A 20,829-nucleotide genomic window follows, 5' to 3' on the forward strand; every position below is an offset into this window, starting at 1 on the left:
AGCGACAGCCCCAAGCTCCCCTAGCACTTGGAAGGCTCCCAAGCCCTCACTGGAGTTTGTGATGCCATTTCTCCTGTTAAATGGCACCAGGTGGCAAAGACAATGTGGCACAGGGGCCTGAGGGAAAGATGTGCACATCGTGCTAGGAGAGGGGTAAAAAGTGACAAACGGGAGAGCTGTGCCCATGTTGCTCTCTCCTCTAGCTCAGGTGCCACTCCAATAGCCCTCCCACCCCACCTTAGGACCCAGGGCACTGAGGTGTCGGGGGACAACGTTAGTCCCCAAGAGTCATATGCCATCAGAGAAGGCCGGCCTTCCAATTGTCTCCTCTAGGGTCAGTGTGTATTTTGTCATTCGCTGCTGCCTCTTCCTTTTACCTTTATCCACCTGCACTGGCCCCCTTGACCAAATCAAGGTTGGTCCCAAGCTTCAGATCTGTGTTACTGGCAAAGCGCTCTGACAGTCTACCCTGAGGAAAGGTCTATGGTTGACAGGACTGGGGCTTTAAGGACTGTCCTCAGACTAGTGCTTTCTCGGGCACCAAACCTGTTCCCATCTCAGGCCCTCCCAGAGGAGATGCCACACCTTTAGTGAAGCACACAGAACCAGGGGCAATTCAGGTCTGCCATCCATTGGCTGTGACTCTGGACACACCTTCAGTGATGTCTGTCTCATGAACTTGCAACAGGGCAATCAGCAAGCCTGCAGGCCTGCTGGGAGGACAGCGGTTAGGAGCTGCTGCTGTGTGAGCACAGCTCTGTGAAGCATGAAATGCTCTGCAGGCGCCAGGTGACATGTGTGGCCTCACAGGAACCTACAAAGCTAAGGTCCCTAAAGGCCCTAAGGGACCCAAGGGGCTGCCTTCAAGTCACAAAGGTATGTCTAGCTGGGCATGGTAATGTACTTAATCCCGGCAGAGGCAACGGATCCCCGAGTTCAAGGCCAGCCTGGTCCAGGACAGCCAGAACTACACGGAGACACAAAACACCACAACACAACCACCCTGCCTCCACCAAAGCACACACACAAAAAAATCCAACAAAACCCAGAAAGATAAGTCTAATGTGTACTTCATACTGGGCAGGGCCTTGGGCTGTTCTGGAAGGTAGCTACAGTCCTTGTAACATCCAAGCAGAGGCTGTGCCTGCTGCCCACAGCTGAAATGCAGGCCCAGGCAATGAGTACTGTGAGATGAGGACTTGGCTCTCCTGCTCTCTCAACAGACCCCCAACTCCGTGCCCCAAGCTCCTGTGTGCTAAGCCACTTTCAGCACTGGGAACTCTGACTGGGATGACAGGACTTCCTCAGTCCACCCTGGCTCTTCAATCTCGCTGGTGTCGTTGCTGGTGAGAATAGTTTTTAAAGTAATCCCAGAACTCAGGAGGCAGAGGCAGGCAGATGGCTGTGGGTGCGAGGCCAGCCTAGTCTACAGAGTGAGTTCCAGGATAGTCAAGGCTACACAGAGAGACCCTGTCTTGGAAAACAAACACAATCAGCTCAGTCTGGTTTTCTGTGGTTGTTGCCATCTGTTGGATGCCTCACTGTTGCGGTGTGGGGCATGACATGGTATGTGTGATTAGACAGACAGACAACCACAAGGAAGGAACAACGTAGTCTCGGGCAGCATGCTACCTGCCATTTCATTGAATCCCCTCAACATGACATCAGTAGAACCATCTTCACTTATACCAGGGAAACAGGCTCCAGGGAGCAACAGCGAGGCTGTAAGAGAGGCAGGGCCAGCACGGAACATCTCACTGGGCTCCTGGACGCCACACTGTGTCCCTTAATTGTACTGAGTCACTTTCCTTGGCTACAGAGAGGGTGGTGGGTGAAAGAGATCTTCAGTTTTTTTTTAATTTCTTAGCAGAGGCTCTTTGTTCCAAAGCAACCTTAGGTGGATGTCAGACAGGTAGGCTGGGAAGCAGGAGGCTGCTGGGCTCCCTCCTCACTCCTGCCCAGCATCCCTGGTGGAGTAGGTCTCAGCCCTGAGTGAGCAGCTGCCTCCAGGCCTGTCAGACCCTGACTGGCCTTCACTAACGGTGCCTGCTTATGGAGCTGGCACCAAACGTGGGGAGGGCAGCAGTGCTCACAGCTCCTTGGGCGGGGGGGCTCTCGGGGTGCCTCAGCAAGGACAGCAGGTTCAGCGCTGAGATGCCTGGCACGTGGCCCGCGCAGATCTGCAGCATGCGCACCAGGCGCTGTGCCACGGTGGCTCGAAAGCTTTCCACCTTCAGGGAAGAGCAAAGAAGAGCAGTTAGGGGGTGGCTGGGATGCAGGGATACCTTACGGCCACCCCATGTTTGTGCCACACCTCACTAGGCAGCTTCCTACCTTGTTCTTCAAACCCAGAGACACCTGGAAGCTGTGAGTCCTGATCAAGCAGAAAGGGGGACTGATACAAGTACAAGGTCACAGGAGTGACCTCAGAGCTTGTCCCAACCACTGACAGGCACTCCAGGAAGCTATAGGGACAGATGGGAGGATGGACAGAGTGGCCCTCCACACAGATAAGGACTTGCCACTCACAAGTAATCCCTTTATTGGGATGGAGGGCCCAGGGGAGTCGGGAGTTAAGAAGCTGTCCTGGCCCTGGACCAGTGAGTTCTGGGCAAGAGACAGACATTTGCCTAAGAACAAATGATGCTCCAACAAGTGGCCTTAGGGCACTGTCAGCCCATCACTGACTCTGCTCCCACAACCTTGCCTCATCTCTGGAGGCAGCACCATCATACCAGCTGTCATGCCAGAAGCCTTGGCTGTCCCTGACTTGTCTTCCTGTCACCTCACATCTGGCCACCAGCACATTCTGTTGACTGCCCAGGAAACAGCAAAGACTATGAACCATCCCATGTCACCCTCCCCTGGACACCAATGGATGCAGGCCACTCAACCCTCCGAGAAAGATCTTTTAAACTTGTCCTCATTTCTGCCCTCTCTCCAGTTGCTTTCACAGCCAGAGCAAAGACACATGCCTCCTAGGCCCCAAACTTCTAGCAGCTCCAGTTTTATTCAAGTAAAAGCCAGAGCCTTTACTGACGCCAGGACCTAACCCCATCATTACTGACATTTCCTGTTGCTCTGCCCTCCAGCGCTCAGCTACTCCCGCCCAGACTCCCTGGAGGGCCGTCCACACACCAGCACTTCCCACCTTCTGACAAGCACCCTGCTGCCAGCTAGCACCATGGCTGTTGCTCGGACACGAGCTCTGTCCCCTCTATCCATTCTACCCACACAGCTGCATCCTTGGCCTGTTAGCGTTCTTGACTACAGTACAGTATATACGGGTGTGTGTGGGTGACTATTCCGTGTGGTGTCTCTAATGCCTACAGCGGTGCTTGGCACACTGAATATGTGAGAGGTGTTTTAAATGCCGCTCCTTGAAGGTCTCTCCAGTCTACTACTGCTCTAGCCTGAGTCACAGCTGCCTCCTGCCACTCATGCCCTGCCTGCGCCAAAACCCTGTTCTGACCACAGCCATGACTTTGTTCATGTCATAGGGGAAGACATGCTCTACCAGGCTGCCAACCCCCTCACTCAATTCTGAGACGACAGGGCCAGGGCTTGGTTTATTTGCATTGACAAGCACCAGCCTAAGCCCTGTATGGAGACAACTGCCGTGGGCGAACGGCTCTGGGAGTAGCGGTTCTCAGCCTTCCTGCACTGCAGCCCTCAGAACATTCCTCACGACGTGGACCCAACCATAAAATTATTTTGCTACTTCATAACTAATTTATGTAATGTATGTCGTAATGTAAAAACCTGACATGCAGGAGAGACAGGTTGAGAACCAGTGTTCTAGAGTGTTTCCCAGTCTATAAAAGAGCTAGCAGCTGGGCGTGGTGGCTCACGCCTTTAATCCCAGCACTCGGGAGGCAGGCAGATTGCTGAGTTCAAGGCCAGCCTGCCCTACAAAGTGAGTCTAGGACAGCCAAGACTACACAGAGAAACCCTGTCTCGAAAAACAGAGAGAAGGGGAGAGAGAGAGAGAAAGCGAGCGAGTACGAGCGCAACCCTTGCCACACAAAGGCCTCTAAATATGCTGAGCTTCCAACTTGATCAAAAAACAAAAAACAAAACAGTATGTGGGGCTGGAGAGATGGCTTAGAGGTTAAGAGCACTGTCTGTTCTTCCAAAGGTCCTGAGTTCAATTCCCAGCAACCACGTGGTGGCTCACAACCATCTATAGTGAGATCTGGTGCTCTCTTCTGGTGTGTAGGTGTACATGCAAGCAGATTACTATATACATAATAAATCAAAAACAAAAAACAAAACCAGTATGTTCTGAAAAGAACAACTCAGAACTGGGCGTGGTGATGCTCACCTGTAATCCCAGCACTTGGGAGGCAGAGGCAGGTGGATCTCTGCGAGTTCGAGGCCAGCCTGGTCTACAAAGAGAGAGTTCCAGGACTACACAGAGAAACCCTGTCTTGAGAAAAAAACAAAAAAATCTCAGACACGCAGAGAAACCAAGAATCCAAAGATGGCTCCTCATCTCAAAGGATTGAGGCCTGTGTTCTGGGCAGTGATTTGTAGCCCTGCTGCCAGCGGGGAACAGACCTTGGCCTCTGCTCTCCTCTACATAGCTGGTCCCAGGACGTTCCCTTTTCTTTTTGGTTTTTTAGACAGGGGTTCTCTGTGTAACAGAGCCCCGGCCATACTAGTGTCCTGCACCACCATGTCCAGCACACTTACTTTCTTTTAAGCTTAGCACTTGGGAGGCAGAGGCAAGTGGACCTCTGAGTTGGAGGCCAGCCTGCTCTATAGAACAAGTTCCAGGAGAGCCAGGGCTACACAGAGAGACCCTGTCTTGAAAAACAAACAAAACTATTTAGTGCTCATGTGTACGCCCATGCATGAAGGTCAGAGGTCAACTTGCAAGGAATAGCATTCTCTCCTCCTCCCATATGGCCCCAGGACAGAACTCAGGCTGACAGCAAGAGCCATTGCCTGCTGAGCCACATCTCCGCCCTAGTCTAACCCGCAAACACCAAGAAAGTTCAAAAGTTGGTGTGGCCTGCCACCTCGTGGCCACTCAGGGAACTACAACCGCACCTGTCATAAGGTTAGCAGGCACCATAGCCACCCACCCGGACCTGAGTTGGGAAGCAAAGAGGATTCTTCAGTAAGGTCATAAAACTACTAAGTGGATGTAAGGTGACTCACTCAAAGCCACAAGGCCAGCAGGCCACAACGGAGATACAGCTGCACGCTAGCCGGCTAGCCCTAACTCACTAGCTTGTGTGACTAAGCAAGGTGAGCCCTTTTGGAGTGTTTTCTCAGAAGTCTATTATGAGGAAAGCCTGGCAGGGGAGACTCTTCAGGTGTGCTGGGGGCACAGGGCACCACCTGTGAGAGCAGAGCTCAGATCTAGTCAAGGATTCTGAAAACAACAGTAAGACAGACAGATGTGGGCTGGAGAGATGGCTCAGTGGTTAAGAGCACTGACTGCTTTTCCAGAGGACTGGGTTCAATTCCCAGCAACCACACGGTGGCTCACAATTGTCTGTAATTCCTGTCCCAGGGAATCAGACTACCTCACACACACATACATGTAGATGCAGTAAAAACACCAATGTATGCTGGGCGTGGTGGTGCACACCTTTAGTCCCAGCACTCCCGGAGGTAGAGGCAGGCAGATCGCTGTGAGTTCAAAGCCAGCCTGGTCTACAAAGCAAGTCCAGGACAGCCACGGCTACACAGAGAAACCCTGTGTCAAAAAATAACCAGCCAATCAAAGAAAAAACCACCAATTTACCTCAAAATAAATAGATAGAAAGATAAGACAGACAGATGCGCCAGGGCACAAGGTTCACACCTGTAATCCCAGCACGCAGGGAGGCAGAGGCAGGTGAATGTCTGTGAGTTCGAGGCCAGCCTGGTCTACAATGAGGGTCCAGGACAGCCAGGGCTACACAGAACATGCCTTGGAAAAGAAAAAAAGGACAGCCGCATAGCAAGCAGAAGGTAAGCCTTGATCAGTGCTCTGGTCTCGGTGTGCTCTAGGGGGCCCTGTAGCAACCAGGACCTAACACATCAACGGATGCACCAGTGCCTCTTATGTGTACAGGCATTCTGCCTGAATGTATCTCTGTGCACCATGTGTGCGCCTGGTGCCTGAGGGAGACAGAAAAGGGCATCAGATCTGGAGTTACAGATAGTTGGGAGCTGTTATGAAGACCCTGAGAAACCGAACTCAGGTCCTCTGCAGGAACAGCAAATGGGCCCCAGCATCCTACTAGAGGGTAACTGCTAACACAGCTGCTTCTACTGACACTCTTGGCTGACTCATGAGCTCAGTTTCAGCCAGAGGTTAGTACGGTGCTAAAGGGAGAGGGAGTAAGTCCCACTGTTCAGCTATGGGTGTAGATCACCTGAATTCTGCCATCACCGATGGAGCCCATAGACTACTAACACCCTGGGCCACAGCATGTGTAGAGTTTTGCCCTGCCTTGGTTTTCACTGAGTCACTTTGTTTTTGGGAAAAGGTGCCAGACTCAGGACTTAACTGTTCAAAATGAACCTTGGAAACCAACGAAAAGATCCCTTAGAGCAAGAGAACAAACAGGTCAGGCCTGCGGACGGCTCAGGCCCACAGAATCTCCAGTAGTTCTCCCAGGGAGCACACACTAACTCCTGCTGAACACCACCAGGCACTGTAATGCATGTCTAGGGCTGCAGAACCCTCAGTGGGTACATGTGCCTGCTGTACAAGAATCATCTAGGTACTGGCACCAATGTCAAAGGCTGTATATGGCTTTGTGTGCCGGTGACCCTAGTGCTGCCTACAACGTGGAAGGGAGCAGCAGAGGCAGGAGGATTGCTGGGACTTCCTGGCCACCAGTCTAGCTCCACATTCAGTGAAGACCCTGCTCAAGGGAAGAAGGCAAAGCGAGATAGAGACGGACACATGACATCCTTCTTTGGCTTTTAGGCATGCACGGGTACCTGACCCCACACACACACACACAATAAAAATACACCTGCTTTGCTATGGACAGACAGGGCTCACCTGGTGAGCACACTTACAGAACCTAGTCGGAGTAGAACCAACACACCCAGCTACATACCCATCCATCTAACAAATGCCCCTGACTTGTGTGTCCTGCCCTGTGACACTACATGACACTACAGACAAGGTCTGCAGCCCATGGAGGTCAGGATGACATCAGGCCCTCTGACTTCCAGAAAGACATGGGGATACACTGGTTCATAAGACAGATACGACACCCCATCTCATAAAGACTTATCCCCAGCAGGAGAGTGAGATAAACAGGGACTTTCTGACATATGCACAGACTTGAGCCAAGCTTCCGCCATGCCTCCCTGCACCCAGTAAGCATTCCCGAGATGCTCACTCTGTGCTCACTGCCCTCCCTGTGCTGAATTACAGTCCTGGCCACAGTGACCAGGGCTCTCACCTCTAAGTCACAGAAGAGCAGGGGGCTTCGGTAGGTGTGGGCCAGCTTCACAACTGTGTTCCGGTGAATGCTGCAGTTGCTCTCCCGTCCAGCTGCAAAGAGCCCAGGCACAGTTCAGGCTACATGAGTCATAGATCTGCCTGCCTCTGCCTCCCAAGTGCTAGGGCTAAAAGCATGCCCCACCACCGCCTGGCCCTTTTCTGAGCAGTCAACACCACCGCATTAGACTATAAGGCTGGAAGGCCTTGGTGTGCTCTGTAGATAATTGAGTTTCTTCACTTTTTTGTTTGTTTGTTTGTTTGTTTTTGGAGACAGGGTCTCTCTGTGTAGCCTTGGCTGTCCTGGACTCGCTTTGTAGACCAGGCTGGCCTCGAACTCACAGAGATCCACCTGCCTCTGCCTCCCGAATGGTGGGGTTAAAGGTGTGCGCCACCACTGCCCGGCTGAGTTTCTTCACTTTTTAAAAAAAGTTTATCTATTTTATTTATATAAATGCCCTATCTCCACGTACACCTGCATGTAGGCCAGAAGAGGGCACCAGATCTCATCATAGATGGTTGTGAGCCACCATGTGGTTGCTGGAATTGAACTCAGGTCCTCAGGAAGAGCAGGCAGTGCTCTTAACTGCTGAGCCATCGCTCCAGCCCCCGAGTTTCTTCACTTTTGAAATGAGGATAAGAGCATCCACTACGCTGAGCTGCTCCGTCAGTGACTTGATATGGAGGACCCGTTTACCAGTACACACTGAGAACTACCACCATCACCACTGCCACCACAGTTCTCAGTGCTAGACTACCTCATAAAGGACCTCAGTGTGGCAGGGAATGCAGGCAGATCAGACCTGTGGCTGACCCTGTGTGGAGTGTTCTTGCAGGAGGTAGCAAGACAAAGAGGAGGAACAAAGTACTGGACAGAATCCCCATAGTAATCAGAGAGCAGTCCTGACACCAGGCATAGTGGCGCATGGAGTTGGAGGCTAGCCTGTGCTACATATTAAGTCCTTGTCTCAAAATGCAAAGGAGCAAAATGAAACAAAGCAGAACCCCAAACAAAAGAGGCCAATGGCCCAGTATCTGGCTGTCCCGTTTAGCTATAAGGCCCCCTGGGCAAGTCCTTTAACCTTATACTCCTCAGCTGTAAATCTGAGGTAGAGCCCGCCTCAAAGAACACTGGAATAAAAACCAGCGTGTTGGGTGTACAGCAAGAGCTGAGTGATTACCAGTAGCACTGCCCAGTCTCAAGACCAGCAGGCCCTTCTTCAGGGACCAGCAGCTGACCCAATGATGAAAGAAAATGTAGCAGGGGGCCAATTGCAAGGTATTTGAAACACAATCCTGCCAGGTTGTCAAGGTGGCCTCTCAGCAATCCCCCTGCATGCTGTCCAAGCAAGAGCAGAATTAGCCTCTTGGATCAGTTAGAAAGCCAGCACTGCCTGGTGTGGTGGTGAATGCCTCAGCCTTTAATCCCAGGTGGACCTTTATACATTTGAGACCAGCCTGATCTACATAGTGAGTTCCAGGATTATACAGAAAAACCTTATTTCAAAACAAAAACAGAAGTGTGTTTTTAGTTTTCTTTTTAGACAGGGTTTCTTTGTGTAAGAGCCCTGGCTGTCCTGGAACTCACTTTGTAGACCAGGTTAACCTTGAACTCAGGAAGATCCCCTGCTTCTGCTCCCTGAGTGCTGGGATTAAAAGTATGCACCACTATGCCTGGCTCAAAAGTGTATCTGTATATATGTGTGTGTGTGCGTGTGTATGTTTTGTTTGGTTTGGTTTTTCAAGACAGGGTTTCTCAATGTAGCCTTGGTTGGTCTGGCCTTTTTTTTTTTTTTTTTTTTTTTTTTAATATTTTTATTTAATTTTTAAAAAAATTTATGGACATTGGTGTGAGGGTGTCAGATCTTGGAGTTACAGACAGTTGTGAGCTGCCATGTGGGTGCTGGGAACTGAACCTGGGTCCTTGGGAAGAGCAGACAGTGCTCTTAACCACTGAGCCAACTCTCCAGCCCCTGGACTTTCTTTATAGACCAGGCTGGCTATGAACTCACAGAGATCCAGCTGCCTCTGCCTGCCACGTGCTGGGATTAGAGGCGTGTGCCACTATGCCCAGCCTTAGAGGTACATTCTTTTTTGATTGATTTGTTTTGTTTTCTGAGGCAGGGTTTCTCTGTGTAGCCCTAGCTGTTCAGGAACTTTGTAGATCAGGCTGGCCTTGAACTCAAAGATCTGCCTGCCTCTGCTGGGATTACAAGTGTGCCGCCCCCTCTCTGTACAGCTTCAAAAGCACACCCTTAAATGGGGGCTGGAGACCTGGGTTTGATTCCCAGTACCCTTGGCGGCTCACAATCATCTGTAACTGTCTACAACTCCAGAATGTCATGCCTTCTTCTGACTTCATCATGAAAAAAGACCCATGTACATAAAATAAATTAAAAACAAATAAAATCACTTACCCCCTGTGGCGAGGAAGCAGACTTTCCCCAGGAAGAAGCTGCTGTCCACATGGTTCAGAGACTCCTCCACGTTCTGGAGGCTGGGGTGGACAGGCCAAGCAAGAATACAAGCATAAGACAGAAAGATGCACACCTTCAATCCCAGCACTCAGGATGCAGAGGCAGGCGGATCTCAAATTCAAAGCCAGCCCAGTCTATGTACTGAGTTCCAGGACATCCATGGCTACTTAAAGAGTCCCTGTCTCCAACAACACCCCCACCCCATCTTGTTTTTTGTTTTAATAGGCTTTCACCACATGAGTCAAGCTGGCCTCTATCTCCTGATCCCCCTGCCTCAGCCTGAATGCTGAGATTATGACACACACCAGAATGCTGAGCTGAAATAAAATCTAGGTGATTTTTGTTGTTGATGACATTTACTTATCGTGTGTATACACATGCATGGAAGGCACCATGAAATCCTCGGCTGGGTTAAACTCAGGTTATGATAAAGCTATCCATCCTGCCACTCATCTTCTTCCTTCTGAGTCAAGATCTCATGTGGCTCAGCCTAGCCTTAAAATGACTTTGATCTTCTGACCTTCCTGTCTCTATACCCCAAATGCTGGGATTCCCCACCCTGCTTTATTTATCATTACTTTTTAGAATTATATGTAGGCAGGTGCTTTGCATTAGTTTAGGTACACGAGTGCTGGTGTCTGTGGAGGCCAGAGGCATTGGGTTTCCTAGAGGTGGAGTTATAGAAGGCTGTGAACCATCTTGTCGGTCCTGGGAACCAAGCTTTCATAACCACTGAGCCACCTGTCCAGCCCCTTATACCCGTTTTAAGAAATTTACTTTTACTTAGAAGTTTATGAATGCTTATAGAATTCTTCTCTTACCATCACCCTTAGCTGCCAATTCTCAAGAAATTGTTGCCAAGTTTGGGTTATAACTTTTCTAGGGCTTTTCCTTCCTGTGTAAATACAGTGGTGTGTTTAAAAGAGCAAGCAGTATTTTTCTCAAATACCAGCCTACATACTGTCCAACTCCTGACTGCTGTAGTTTTGATATGGTTTAGTGTATCTAAGAGATCATGTACTAAAATCTAATCCCCAGCTTGTAAACTTCAGCAGGATACTCAACCACAGGGCACACAAGGGCCTGTGTTCTATCACTAGTGTTACCAACAAAATAAATTGAACAAGGGCAGGAATTTGGGTAGGAGGGATGGGTCAAAGGTCAAGAGCATTAACTGCTCTTCAGAGAATCTGGGTCTGCATCCCAGAACCTGCACCATCTGTAACTAGAGTTGCTGGGGTAGGATGTTTTCTTTTGGCCCCCTTAAGGCACTAGGCATGGGTGTGGTGCACAGGCATATATGGAGTAGGAGGACCTCAAGGACAGGGGTGTCTCCTCCGATGCTGCGTGTATAGTACCTTCCAGTCAACAGTAGCTAGATGAACAGGTGGCACTGTCATGTTATTTGCCTTTCTTTCACATTTTATTTATGTGGAAAAAACCAAAATAACAATCAGCTTAAAAAATGTACAAGGACTTCAAGGAGTCTTTCCTTTGGCAGACAATGAGCCGGGCGTGGTGGCACACACTGTTAATCCCAGCACTCAGGAGGCAGAGGCAGGCAGATCACTGTGAGTTGGAGGCCAGCCTGGTCTACAAAGCAAGTCCAGAACAGCCAAGGCTACAACGGAGAAACCCTGTCTCAATGGCCCCCGCTCCCCCAAAAGAAATTACTGGGGAAAATGCAAAGTAAAGGCTATTGTTAAACCCTGAGAATAAGATGATAGGACATGAGCTGCCTCTTAAAGAGCAATTCTCCTAGGATAGACAAAGACGTGCGTCAGTGTGGCCATCAACTCACTGACTACAGCCTGAAGTGGCACCCAAAGCTCAGTGACCACTGATCATAATTGGGAGTTTCAGATAAGTTAACAGTTATGATATATCCTCACCGTGGCAATTAAAAATGATACAGCCTTAGCTGGGCATGGTGGCACATGCCTTTAATCCCAGCTCTTGGGAGGCAGAGGCAGGTGTGAGTTTGAGGCCAGTCTGGTCTACAAACAGAGTCCAGGACAGCCAAGGCTACACAGAAACCCTGTCTTGGGGAAAAAAAAAAAAAAAAAAGATACAGCCTTATATTGTTTTCAGTATATTTAATATCTACTTAGGAAAGTTAATGTCAGTCACCATCTTAGGCTCAATAAAATTCACTTCCAATTAAGGGCAATAATAAACCCAGTTCTCATTAAAAGAAAAACACAAGAAACAAAAATTTGAAATGCATGATAGTATAAATTTTCCAAGGTTCACTCTTAAGTAAAGGTTATTTAGGATTCCCCAAAATGTCCACATGCATTACCATTATATAGTTATACAGAAGGCTTTCATCTGAAGTCTCCTCAGGCAACCTCAAGATATATATATTTATGTGATGAATTTCCACAGTGGAATTTTAGGCTTAAAAGTTGTTGCCTCAAAGTTCTAAAAAGGAATAAAGGACCAACACCATCCTCTGGCCCCAGCTCCAAACTGGAAAGAGGCCGTCTTGCGTATTAGAAGGGTAGACAAGGAATCTCAGAGTGTACATAGATAGTATTTGCCAGTGATTGTCCTAGAATTGCTGAGTCCTAACGCTAAAACAGCAGGCAAGCAAAGACGGTGAGAAGTGGGAGGCTCACTCCACCTTCAGTGTCCCTCTGCGGACTACAGTGGGACATGGCTGAACAGGTAGGACACAGACTCCCCATTGTGGGTTCTTCGAATGGCCTCAGCCAGGATCATTGAAATGTCAATCACCTGAATCTTGGGGCAGTGTTTCATTTTGTCCTCTTGAGGAATTGTGTTGGTGACAACAATAGCTTCAAAGGCAGCATTATTTATTCTGGAAATAGCTGGCCCAGAGAAGATTCCATGGGTAAGGATAGCATAAACTTTGGTGGCACCCGCTGAGAGCAACTTATCTACAGCATGGCAGATGGTACCACACGTGTCAGCCATGTCGTCCACCAGGATGGCCACGCGGCTCTTCACATCACCCACCAGAACCATCCGGTCCACTTCATTTGCTTTCTTTCTCTCCTTGTGAATCAAAGCAAACTCCACATTCAGCCTGTCTGCAATTGACGTAACCCTTTTGGCTCCTCCAGCATCTGGGGAAACGATGATACAATTTTTCCATTCGGCGATATTCTCCCGAATCCACTGAAGAACTGCAGGCTCTGCGTATAAGTTATCCACAGGAATATCAAAGAATCCCTGGATCTGAGAGGCGTGCAGGTCCATGGTGATGATGTGATCAGCCCCAGCGACCGACAGCATGTTGGCCACCAGTTTAGCAGAAATCGGGGCACGACTCTTGTCCTTCTTATCTTGCCGGGCGTACGGGAAGCAGGGTATCACAGCAGTTACCCTGGCGGAGGATGCGATCTTGCACGCGTTGATCATAATGAGTAGCTCCATCAGGTTGTCATTAATCTCCCCGCAGCCGCTCTGGATGATGTAGACATCTTTCCCTCTCACACTTTCGCCAATCTCAACACTGGTTTCCCGGTTGCTGAACTTCTTGGTGACCACCTTGCCCAGCTCCAGGCCCAGGCGATCGGCCACACGCTGCGACAGGTCTGGGTGAGAACTCCCACTGAAGAGCACGATGTTGGGCATGGTGACAGGCGGGAACTGAGGAGTGTGCTGGGAAGGAGAAAGCGACAGCAACGTAGACTGCTGCTACTGGTGTTGCTGCGGCCCATGATTTGCCTTTCAAACCCTCAGGTCCTCCATGCTCAACCCTGCAGCCTCACTGCCTCCTGCCCTGGCTCTCACCTGTGCTTACTGCTCTCGCACACGCACAATCTACGGCCCTGCCCTGGCTCACCTGTATTTGCTGTGGAGGTTAATCACAAACACAATCAGGTCGATTCGGGGCCGCTTCGCATTGGAGGACAAAGGGAGGGAGTTGGCCAAATGGCTGAAAGACAAGAAATTACAGGACTAAAGACACAGACCCGTGTCACTGCCTGGCCACACACCATCTGTTGACATCCTGTCGCCTCTGACAGAGCCAGTTCTACCCAAAGCTCTCATCTGACTCCTCCTGCCAGAAGGAGTTTGCTAGTAACCACGGTGACAAGAGGACCCAAAAACCCTGCCTACTGGAGGGAGACCAGGCTCAGGGGAGGGGTGCTGGATGGAGATGTTTAGGGGATAAGACTGAATCCATTTGGTATGAGGCAGATATGGGCTTGACCCAGTTGTCAGCTATATATATTTATTTTTTTAAAGATTTATTTATTGCTCAGTGTTCTACCGGCATGTACACCTGCAGGCCACAAGAGGGCACCTGATCACACTATAGATGGTTGAGCCACCACATGGTTACTTGGAATTGAACTCAGGACCTTTGGAAGAACAGACAGCGCTCTTAAACTCTGAGCCATCTCTTCAGTCCACTAAATCTTTATTTGGGATTGATCTCTAGTTGCCAAACACCCACCCGAAGGCGTTTCTTTCTCTCTTTTAAAAAGATTGACTTAGGCCGGGCGTGGTGGTGCATGCCTTTAATCCCAGCACTCGGGAGGCCAGCCTGGTCTACAAAGTGAGTCCAGGATGGCCAAGGCTACACAGAGAAACTGTCTCGAAAAAGAAAAAAAAAATTGACTTATTACATATACAGTGTTCTCCTTGCATATACACCTGCATGCCAGAAGAGGGCATTAGAGCACATTGCAGATGATTATGAACCACCATGTGGTTGCTGGGAATTGAACTCAGGACCTCTGGAAGAGCAGTCAGTGTTCTTTTTTTTTTTTGGTTTTTCGAGACAGGGTTTCTCTGTGTAGCCTTGGCCATCCTGGACTCACTTTGTAGACCAGGCTGGCCTTGGAACTCACAGCGATCCGCCTGCCTCTACCTCCCGAGTGCTGGGATTAAAGGCGTGTGCCACCACGCCCGGCCAGTCAGTGCTCTTAACCTGAGCCATCTCTCCAGCCATCCCCGTCTCCCCAACCCCCATGTTTCTTGACTACTTCTAGCCATTCTTTGTATTTATGGCACTCTTTTGTTAAAGTACCTTTTATTCATCTCGGAGGCTTACTGTCTCTATCAGCTAACATAGGCCTAGTCCTGGAAGCTTCTAGCCTCCATACAATGTAATCTAGGCCTAGAATGTTTTCAGCTTCTGAGACTTACTACTGAATAAGCTCACCCTTTCTAGCTCTTTCTGAACTGTGGCAGGCTGAACTCAGCTGTTCTGGCTCAAACTCCTCTCCTAAATAACGAATTCAATCTGGCTTCCCTCTTGGCCTGACTGAAATGCTCTGCTTGGCCTCAAACTAACTGGTCTAACTACAATCTGATCTAATCTTTTGGCTCCTTCTCATTTTCTGGCTTGTTCTGTCTTTAAATGTGTTGAGTTTGTTCTCTCTTCAACCTGTCTCTGTAAAACTGCCTCTGAATGCCAGGAACTTAACTGCCATGAGCTCAACTTCACTGCTTCTCAACTCACCGACTCAACCATACTGACTAGACCTCAGGAGATCTGCCTGCCTCTGTCTCCAGAGTGCTGGGATTAAAGGCGTGTAGCACCATACCAGGACCTAAGCTTTTCTTTACCTGAAACTTGTTCTATACCAGGCTGGCCTTTTGTCTCCTGAGTAAAGGCGTGTCTATATTCCAGCAGAATCACAGACCTAGAACGCCTTTGAATGCGATCTCTTGTCAGAGCAGCCATATTCTGAACTAAAATTCCCCTACATTCCCCCCCCCCTTTTTGGGGGGTGGGGGCAGGGGGTAGTTTGTCTCTACGTAGCCCTGGCTGTCCTGAACCTTGCTATGTAGACCAGCTTGGCCCTGAACTCAGAGCTCCACCTGCCTCTGCCTCCTGAGTGCTGGGATTAAAGGTGTGCATGACCACGCCCGGCACGGAAAATGAATTTTTAAAAAGCCTTTTCTACTTCTGAATTTTGAGCTTGAACTGGTGTTAATGTTTCATATTTTCAAGCCTGAAAGACTGTTGAGGTTGGAAAAAAGCAAGAATACACAGTAACTACTGTTCCTCCTAATTTGGGGGCACTAAAGAATTCTCAGAATTTTCTTGAAGGTTCTACAAGCAGTTAAGATTTGGGGTTTTTCAGACTTTCTAACTCACTAGTTCGCCTCCACTCTACCACGCCTGCTCAGAAATCTCTGCCTCGGGGACTGGAGAGATGGCTCAGTGGTTAAGAGCACTATCTACTCTTTCAGACGCCCTGAGCTCAATTTCCAGCAACCACATGGTGGCTCACACCCATCTACAATGAGATCTGGTGCCCTCTTCTGGCCTGCAGGCGTAGATGCAGGCAGAACACTGTATGCATAATAAATAAATCTTTTAAAAAATTCTCTGCCTCATTTTTTTTTTTTTTGCATTTCTTGGATCATGAATTAACCAGGTTAACAGCCATTAATTGAGCATTTACTCTGTACTAGCTTCTATTTAAAACCCTGGGGTTCACCAGTGAACAAGGGTCAACATCTCTGTCCTTAGGGGCTGGTTTTGTTGTGTGTTTGGGGGGGAGAACCAGAAAAGAGCAAATAGGTGAGCAGGTGACTTTTTTTTTAGTGTTTTGATTTGTTGAACCATGTCTTATGTAACCCAGGCTAGCCTGGAACCGGATATGGAACAGAAAATGGCCTGCAGCCTCCTCCTGGCCCCACCAAAGAAATGCTGTGGTTTCAAGTGTGTTCCCCCCCCCTTCCCCGCCCTTGTGTTGGGTTCTAAATTGTGTTTGTTTTCTACTCCCGAGTTTCGGCAACCCGTCCTTACGGTTACTTTTAAATGTCAATTTGACACAATCGGGAGTCACCTGCCCTCAGTGAGGGCCTTTTTAGATTACCTTTCCCTGTGGGCACGCCTTGTGAGGGATTTCCTTGTAATTTCTTAATCGGGCTGAGCAGGGAAGGCAGGCGCACCACAGGCGGCACCGCTCCCGGAAGTAGACTGTGGCTGGTCTAAGCGCGGAGAAAGGCGGCTAAGCACTAGCATGTTCTTTGCTTCCCCCTTGCCTGGCTAACTGCTTTTAAATCCCAAGCCCCTAAGTGGTTCTTTTTTCTTTTTTCCTCTCCCCCCGCCCCGCGTCGGTGTTTGTGGCTGTAAAGGGAGCCAGCTCGGCGCGGATGGGCAGACGACTGGCGGCCACGAGGAGTCCGGCCACGTCCCGCAGGCTTCCCTTCTTCCCTCTCCCGCAGCCAGCCCGGAGGCCCGGAGCCCGGGCTCCCTCGGCAACTTACACTCTCAGCGCGGACGCACAGCCGTCTTTGAGCACCGACTCGGCCAGCTGCTGCAGAAGCGCGTCCTCCGTGCTCACCAGCTGCGAAGGGAGAAAAAGCAGGCAGGTTGAGACCCGAGCGGAGCGATTTTGAATCCCTCCTAGGGCACACACTCAACCGGAGACGCCTCGGAGGACGCCGTTATCCCGAGAGCGGCCGCCCCAAGAAGCCACCCTCCCAGGGACCACCCGGCCTCTCCCTCGCAAGGCGGGAAAGCGGCGTTCGAAGTGGAACGCCTACTCAGACCGGTTAAGAGTCAGCCGCACGCCTATTGGTGGAGGCGGCCATCAGTCTCTGGAGCCGCCGTTCCGATTGGTTCAGAGCAGTGCGCCCGCCCACCCACCGGTCTGAGCACGCGATGGCTGAGGAAGCGTTCCGGCCTAGGCTGCCGGAAGCCGGCCCATGGGCGCTGCCCGCACCTACCAAGATGGTGGCCGTGTTCAGGTCAGGCAGCTTGTCTATCGCCCTCAGCACCGACATCTCAACGGCCGCACAGCCACGCAGCTCAGCGCGCGGATCCTTCAAACCACCGCGAGTCCCGCCTCCAGTGGGCGGGGCACGGCACGCATTCCGGGCGGGCTTTCTGAGTGGTCACCCTTAAAGGAACCGCTTCCTCTCTGCCCGCCCTCTCGCGTCTGTGAGTGTGCACGCGCGCTCACGTGAGTAGAGGTGGCCGCGGAATGCAGAAGACGGAGTCGGAGTCCCTGAGACTCCATTTACGAACAGTTCTGAGCCACCCGACGTGGGTGGATGGGAACCAAACTCAGGTCCCCTGTAAGAGCAGTATGTGCTCAGCCATCTCTCCAGCCCCTAACCATCCTATTTAAAAGATGACACACACACACACACACACACACACGCACACTTTTTTTGAGACAGGATTTCGCTGTGTAGCCTTGGTTGGCCTGAACTCCCTTTGTAGACCAGGCTGGCCTCGAAATTACAGCAATTCGTCTGCCTCTGCCTCCCAAGTGCTGGGATTAAAGGCGTGCGCCACCACGCCCAGCTCCTTTCTTTTCTTTTTTCTTTATTTCTCTATTTCCTTTCTTTTTCTTCTTTCTTTCTTTCTTTTTTTCTTTTCTTTTCTTTCTCCAAGACAGGGTTTCTTAGTGCAGCCCTGGCTGTCCTGGAACATGCTCTATTAACCAGGCTGGCCTTGAACTCAGAGAGAGAATGTAGGGTAAAAGGGCCAGAGGAAAAGGCCCTGACTTGACCCTGAGCTGTTCTGAGACTTGGAACCACCCTCACGCCACCCGACCCTGTGAGCAAGTCCCCAAAAACGTATAAAAGCCTTCCCCATCTGTGCAGCCCTCAGCTACTTCAGTTCCCAGTCAGAGGCAGCTGCCATTCTGTGTTTCTCTCCAGTAAATATCTCACGTGAGGTTTGTTGCCTGCTGTGACTTTGTGTTATCCCTACTTCCTTTTATTTGTTTAAAATAACAATGTACTTATTTTGATGTGTGTGTGTGTGTGTGTGTGTGCATGCTCAAGCACAGGCCCAGGTGTAGTGGAATTCTAGAATTACTGTATCTAGGGTGAACATTAGAGTGAAATCGTTTTTTCACTGCATCTAAGGTTAATATCAGAATGAATAGTTGTTTTCTAGAAGTCCCTAGACAGTGAACACATCTTTGTGGAAACCAGTGATTGTTTTCTGTGATTTATAGAGCTGTTTTTCTGGTTTTTTTTGTCTTTGTTTGTTTGTTTGTTTTTTTGGGGGGGTTTTGTTTTTGGTCTTGTTTTGTTTTTTGTTTTTTGAGCCAGGGTCTCTCTGTGTAGCCTTAGCTGTTCTGGACTCACTTTGTAGACCAGGCTGGCTTTGAACTCACTGAGCTGCTTTTCTGAAGGAGCTTGAGAGCCTTTGCATGACTTTGGTCACAAGACAGTCCTGGCGCCCCTGGAACGTCTTGCATTTCTGGGTCCTGCAAACGGTGCACAGTGAAGAGTAAGGTTCAGGGGTGCACTGTTTTCCTTCATGAAACACAGAGATTAGATCAAGGGCTTTGGCATGAGGAACTGGGTTTACAAAAAAACAAAGCAAAACAAAAAATAACGTTTGTGTAACAGTCAATGACTATGCTTTTGGGAGGCTGTTTGAGATTCAGTCTACAGAGGCTGGGTCTCCCTGCTGCCAGCAAGGCCTTACCATCCGGCAGTGTCTCTCTTTCTCCAATGGACCCGTGAGCCTCAGACACCCAGGAAGACATTGTGTGGCTTATTTCTCTGGCTTATTCCTCTGAGACAAAGTCTCTCAGTGAGCTGCAAGTATGCTGTTTGACCCTGGGACTGCAGGCACAGGCAGAGCCTTTTACACGGATGCTGGGGATTTGAACACAGGTCTTCATGCTCCCCCAGCAAGTGCCCTTAACCCACTAAGCCATTTCCCCAGCCCCACCCCACTCCCTTTCTAAGGGGACATTTCAGCTCTGGCACCAGACACAATATAGTGCTAGACAGGCCTTTAGGTTACCTGCCTCATTCGTGGTGCTCCTGCCCCAAAGCGAACACCGTGCTTAAGGTTATACAGAATAAAAACTTGAGATGACTTTGTTTGTTTGTTTGAGTCAGAGTTTCTTTGTTTTGGTTTTGGTTTTTTGGAGACAGGGTCTCTCTGTGTTAGCCTTGGCTATCCTGGACTTGTTTTGTAGACCAGGCTGGCCTCGAATTCACAGCGATCCGCCTGCCTCTGCCTCCTGAGTGCTGGAATTAAAGGCATGCGCCACCACGCCCGGCGAGTCAGAGTTTCTTTGTATAGTCTTTGCTGTCCTTGAACTTGTTCTGTAAACCAGGCTGGCCACATCTCAACTCATACTGCTTCCGTAAAGCTGATAAAGCTATGCATCCTTTGTCTCTTCTGGAAGCTCTTGTCTCCCGGCAGCCTCCAGGAAACAGGCATGAGCCTTTAGCATGAGCATTAGTTTGTAAGTAGGACAGACTCTCAGAGGCTGGGAAGTCAGGGACACTGACGTAGAGATTAGTGCAGTGGATCTCTGTGAGTGGGTTTCTCTGTGGAGCCTTAGCTGGCCTGGAACTCACTCTGTAGACCAGGCTGGCCTCTTTGAGCTCAGAGATTCACCTGCCTCTCATGTGCTGGGATTAAAGGTGTGAGCCACTACTGGTGAGTAGCTTTATAATGGCTGGTAAATGTGTCTGCTCTTTGCTTAGAAGGCCATGTGACCTTATTCCTTAACAATTCTTTGCTACAAATGTTACTCTGAGCAAAGGCCTGGGTACAGACCTGTTGGGATCTTTTTTCTTGGTCTATCCCGCAAGGAACATTCTGAAAATTTCAGGGCATATAGCAAATTGCGCGCTCTCTCTCTCTCTCTCCTTTGAAAAATGGTTTTCTTTTCCTTTCTTTTTTATTTTGTTTCAGTTTTTCAAAACAGGGTTTCTCTGTGTAGCCTTGGCTGTCCTGGACTTGCTGGCCTTGAACTTACAGTGATCTGCCTGCCTCTGCCTCCCAAGTGCTGGGATTAAAGGTGTGCGCCACCACCAAACCTGGCTAAGTCAGGCCTTCTTCAACTGTCCCCACCTCCCATACTCTTGGCTTCCCAATGGCTTCGGTGGACAGTTTCCACTCTCCACAGATGGTCTTTAGGGTCTGGCCTCACAGTTGCATAGAATCCCCTTTCCACTCGCCTGCAG

At 49.7% G+C, this 20,829-nt stretch overlaps 2 protein-coding genes across 2 annotated transcripts; both read right to left on the minus strand.

Moving 5' to 3' along the window:
* Positions 1 to 1,830: 1,830 nt before the first annotated feature.
* Cenpm (centromere protein M) lies at positions 1,831 to 17,801 on the minus strand. Its single transcript, XM_051160065.1, has 6 exons — positions 17,605 to 17,801; positions 17,143 to 17,222; positions 13,751 to 13,843; positions 9,877 to 9,956; positions 7,422 to 7,513; positions 1,831 to 2,231 (listed from the first exon to the last, which is right to left on the minus strand). The coding sequence occupies exons 1-6, from the start codon at positions 17,659 to 17,661 to the stop codon at positions 2,037 to 2,039; spliced, it is 597 nt and encodes a 198-aa protein (XP_051016022.1). The 5' UTR covers positions 17,662 to 17,801; the 3' UTR covers positions 1,831 to 2,036.
* LOC127201468 (ribose-phosphate pyrophosphokinase 2-like) lies at positions 12,563 to 17,196 on the minus strand. The gene is made up of 3 exons (XM_051160064.1): positions 17,143 to 17,196; positions 13,751 to 13,843; positions 12,563 to 13,566 (listed from the first exon to the last, which is right to left on the minus strand). Exon 3 carries the CDS (start codon positions 13,537 to 13,539, stop codon positions 12,583 to 12,585), a length of 957 nt encoding a protein of 318 aa, XP_051016021.1. The 5' UTR covers positions 13,540 to 13,566; positions 13,751 to 13,843; positions 17,143 to 17,196; the 3' UTR covers positions 12,563 to 12,582.
* Positions 17,802 to 20,829: the final 3,028 nt, after the last annotated feature.

Source organism: Acomys russatus, chromosome 17, assembly GCF_903995435.1.
Source record: "Acomys russatus chromosome 17, mAcoRus1.1, whole genome shotgun sequence".
Lineage (NCBI taxonomy): Eukaryota > Metazoa > Chordata > Mammalia > Rodentia > Muridae > Acomys > Acomys russatus.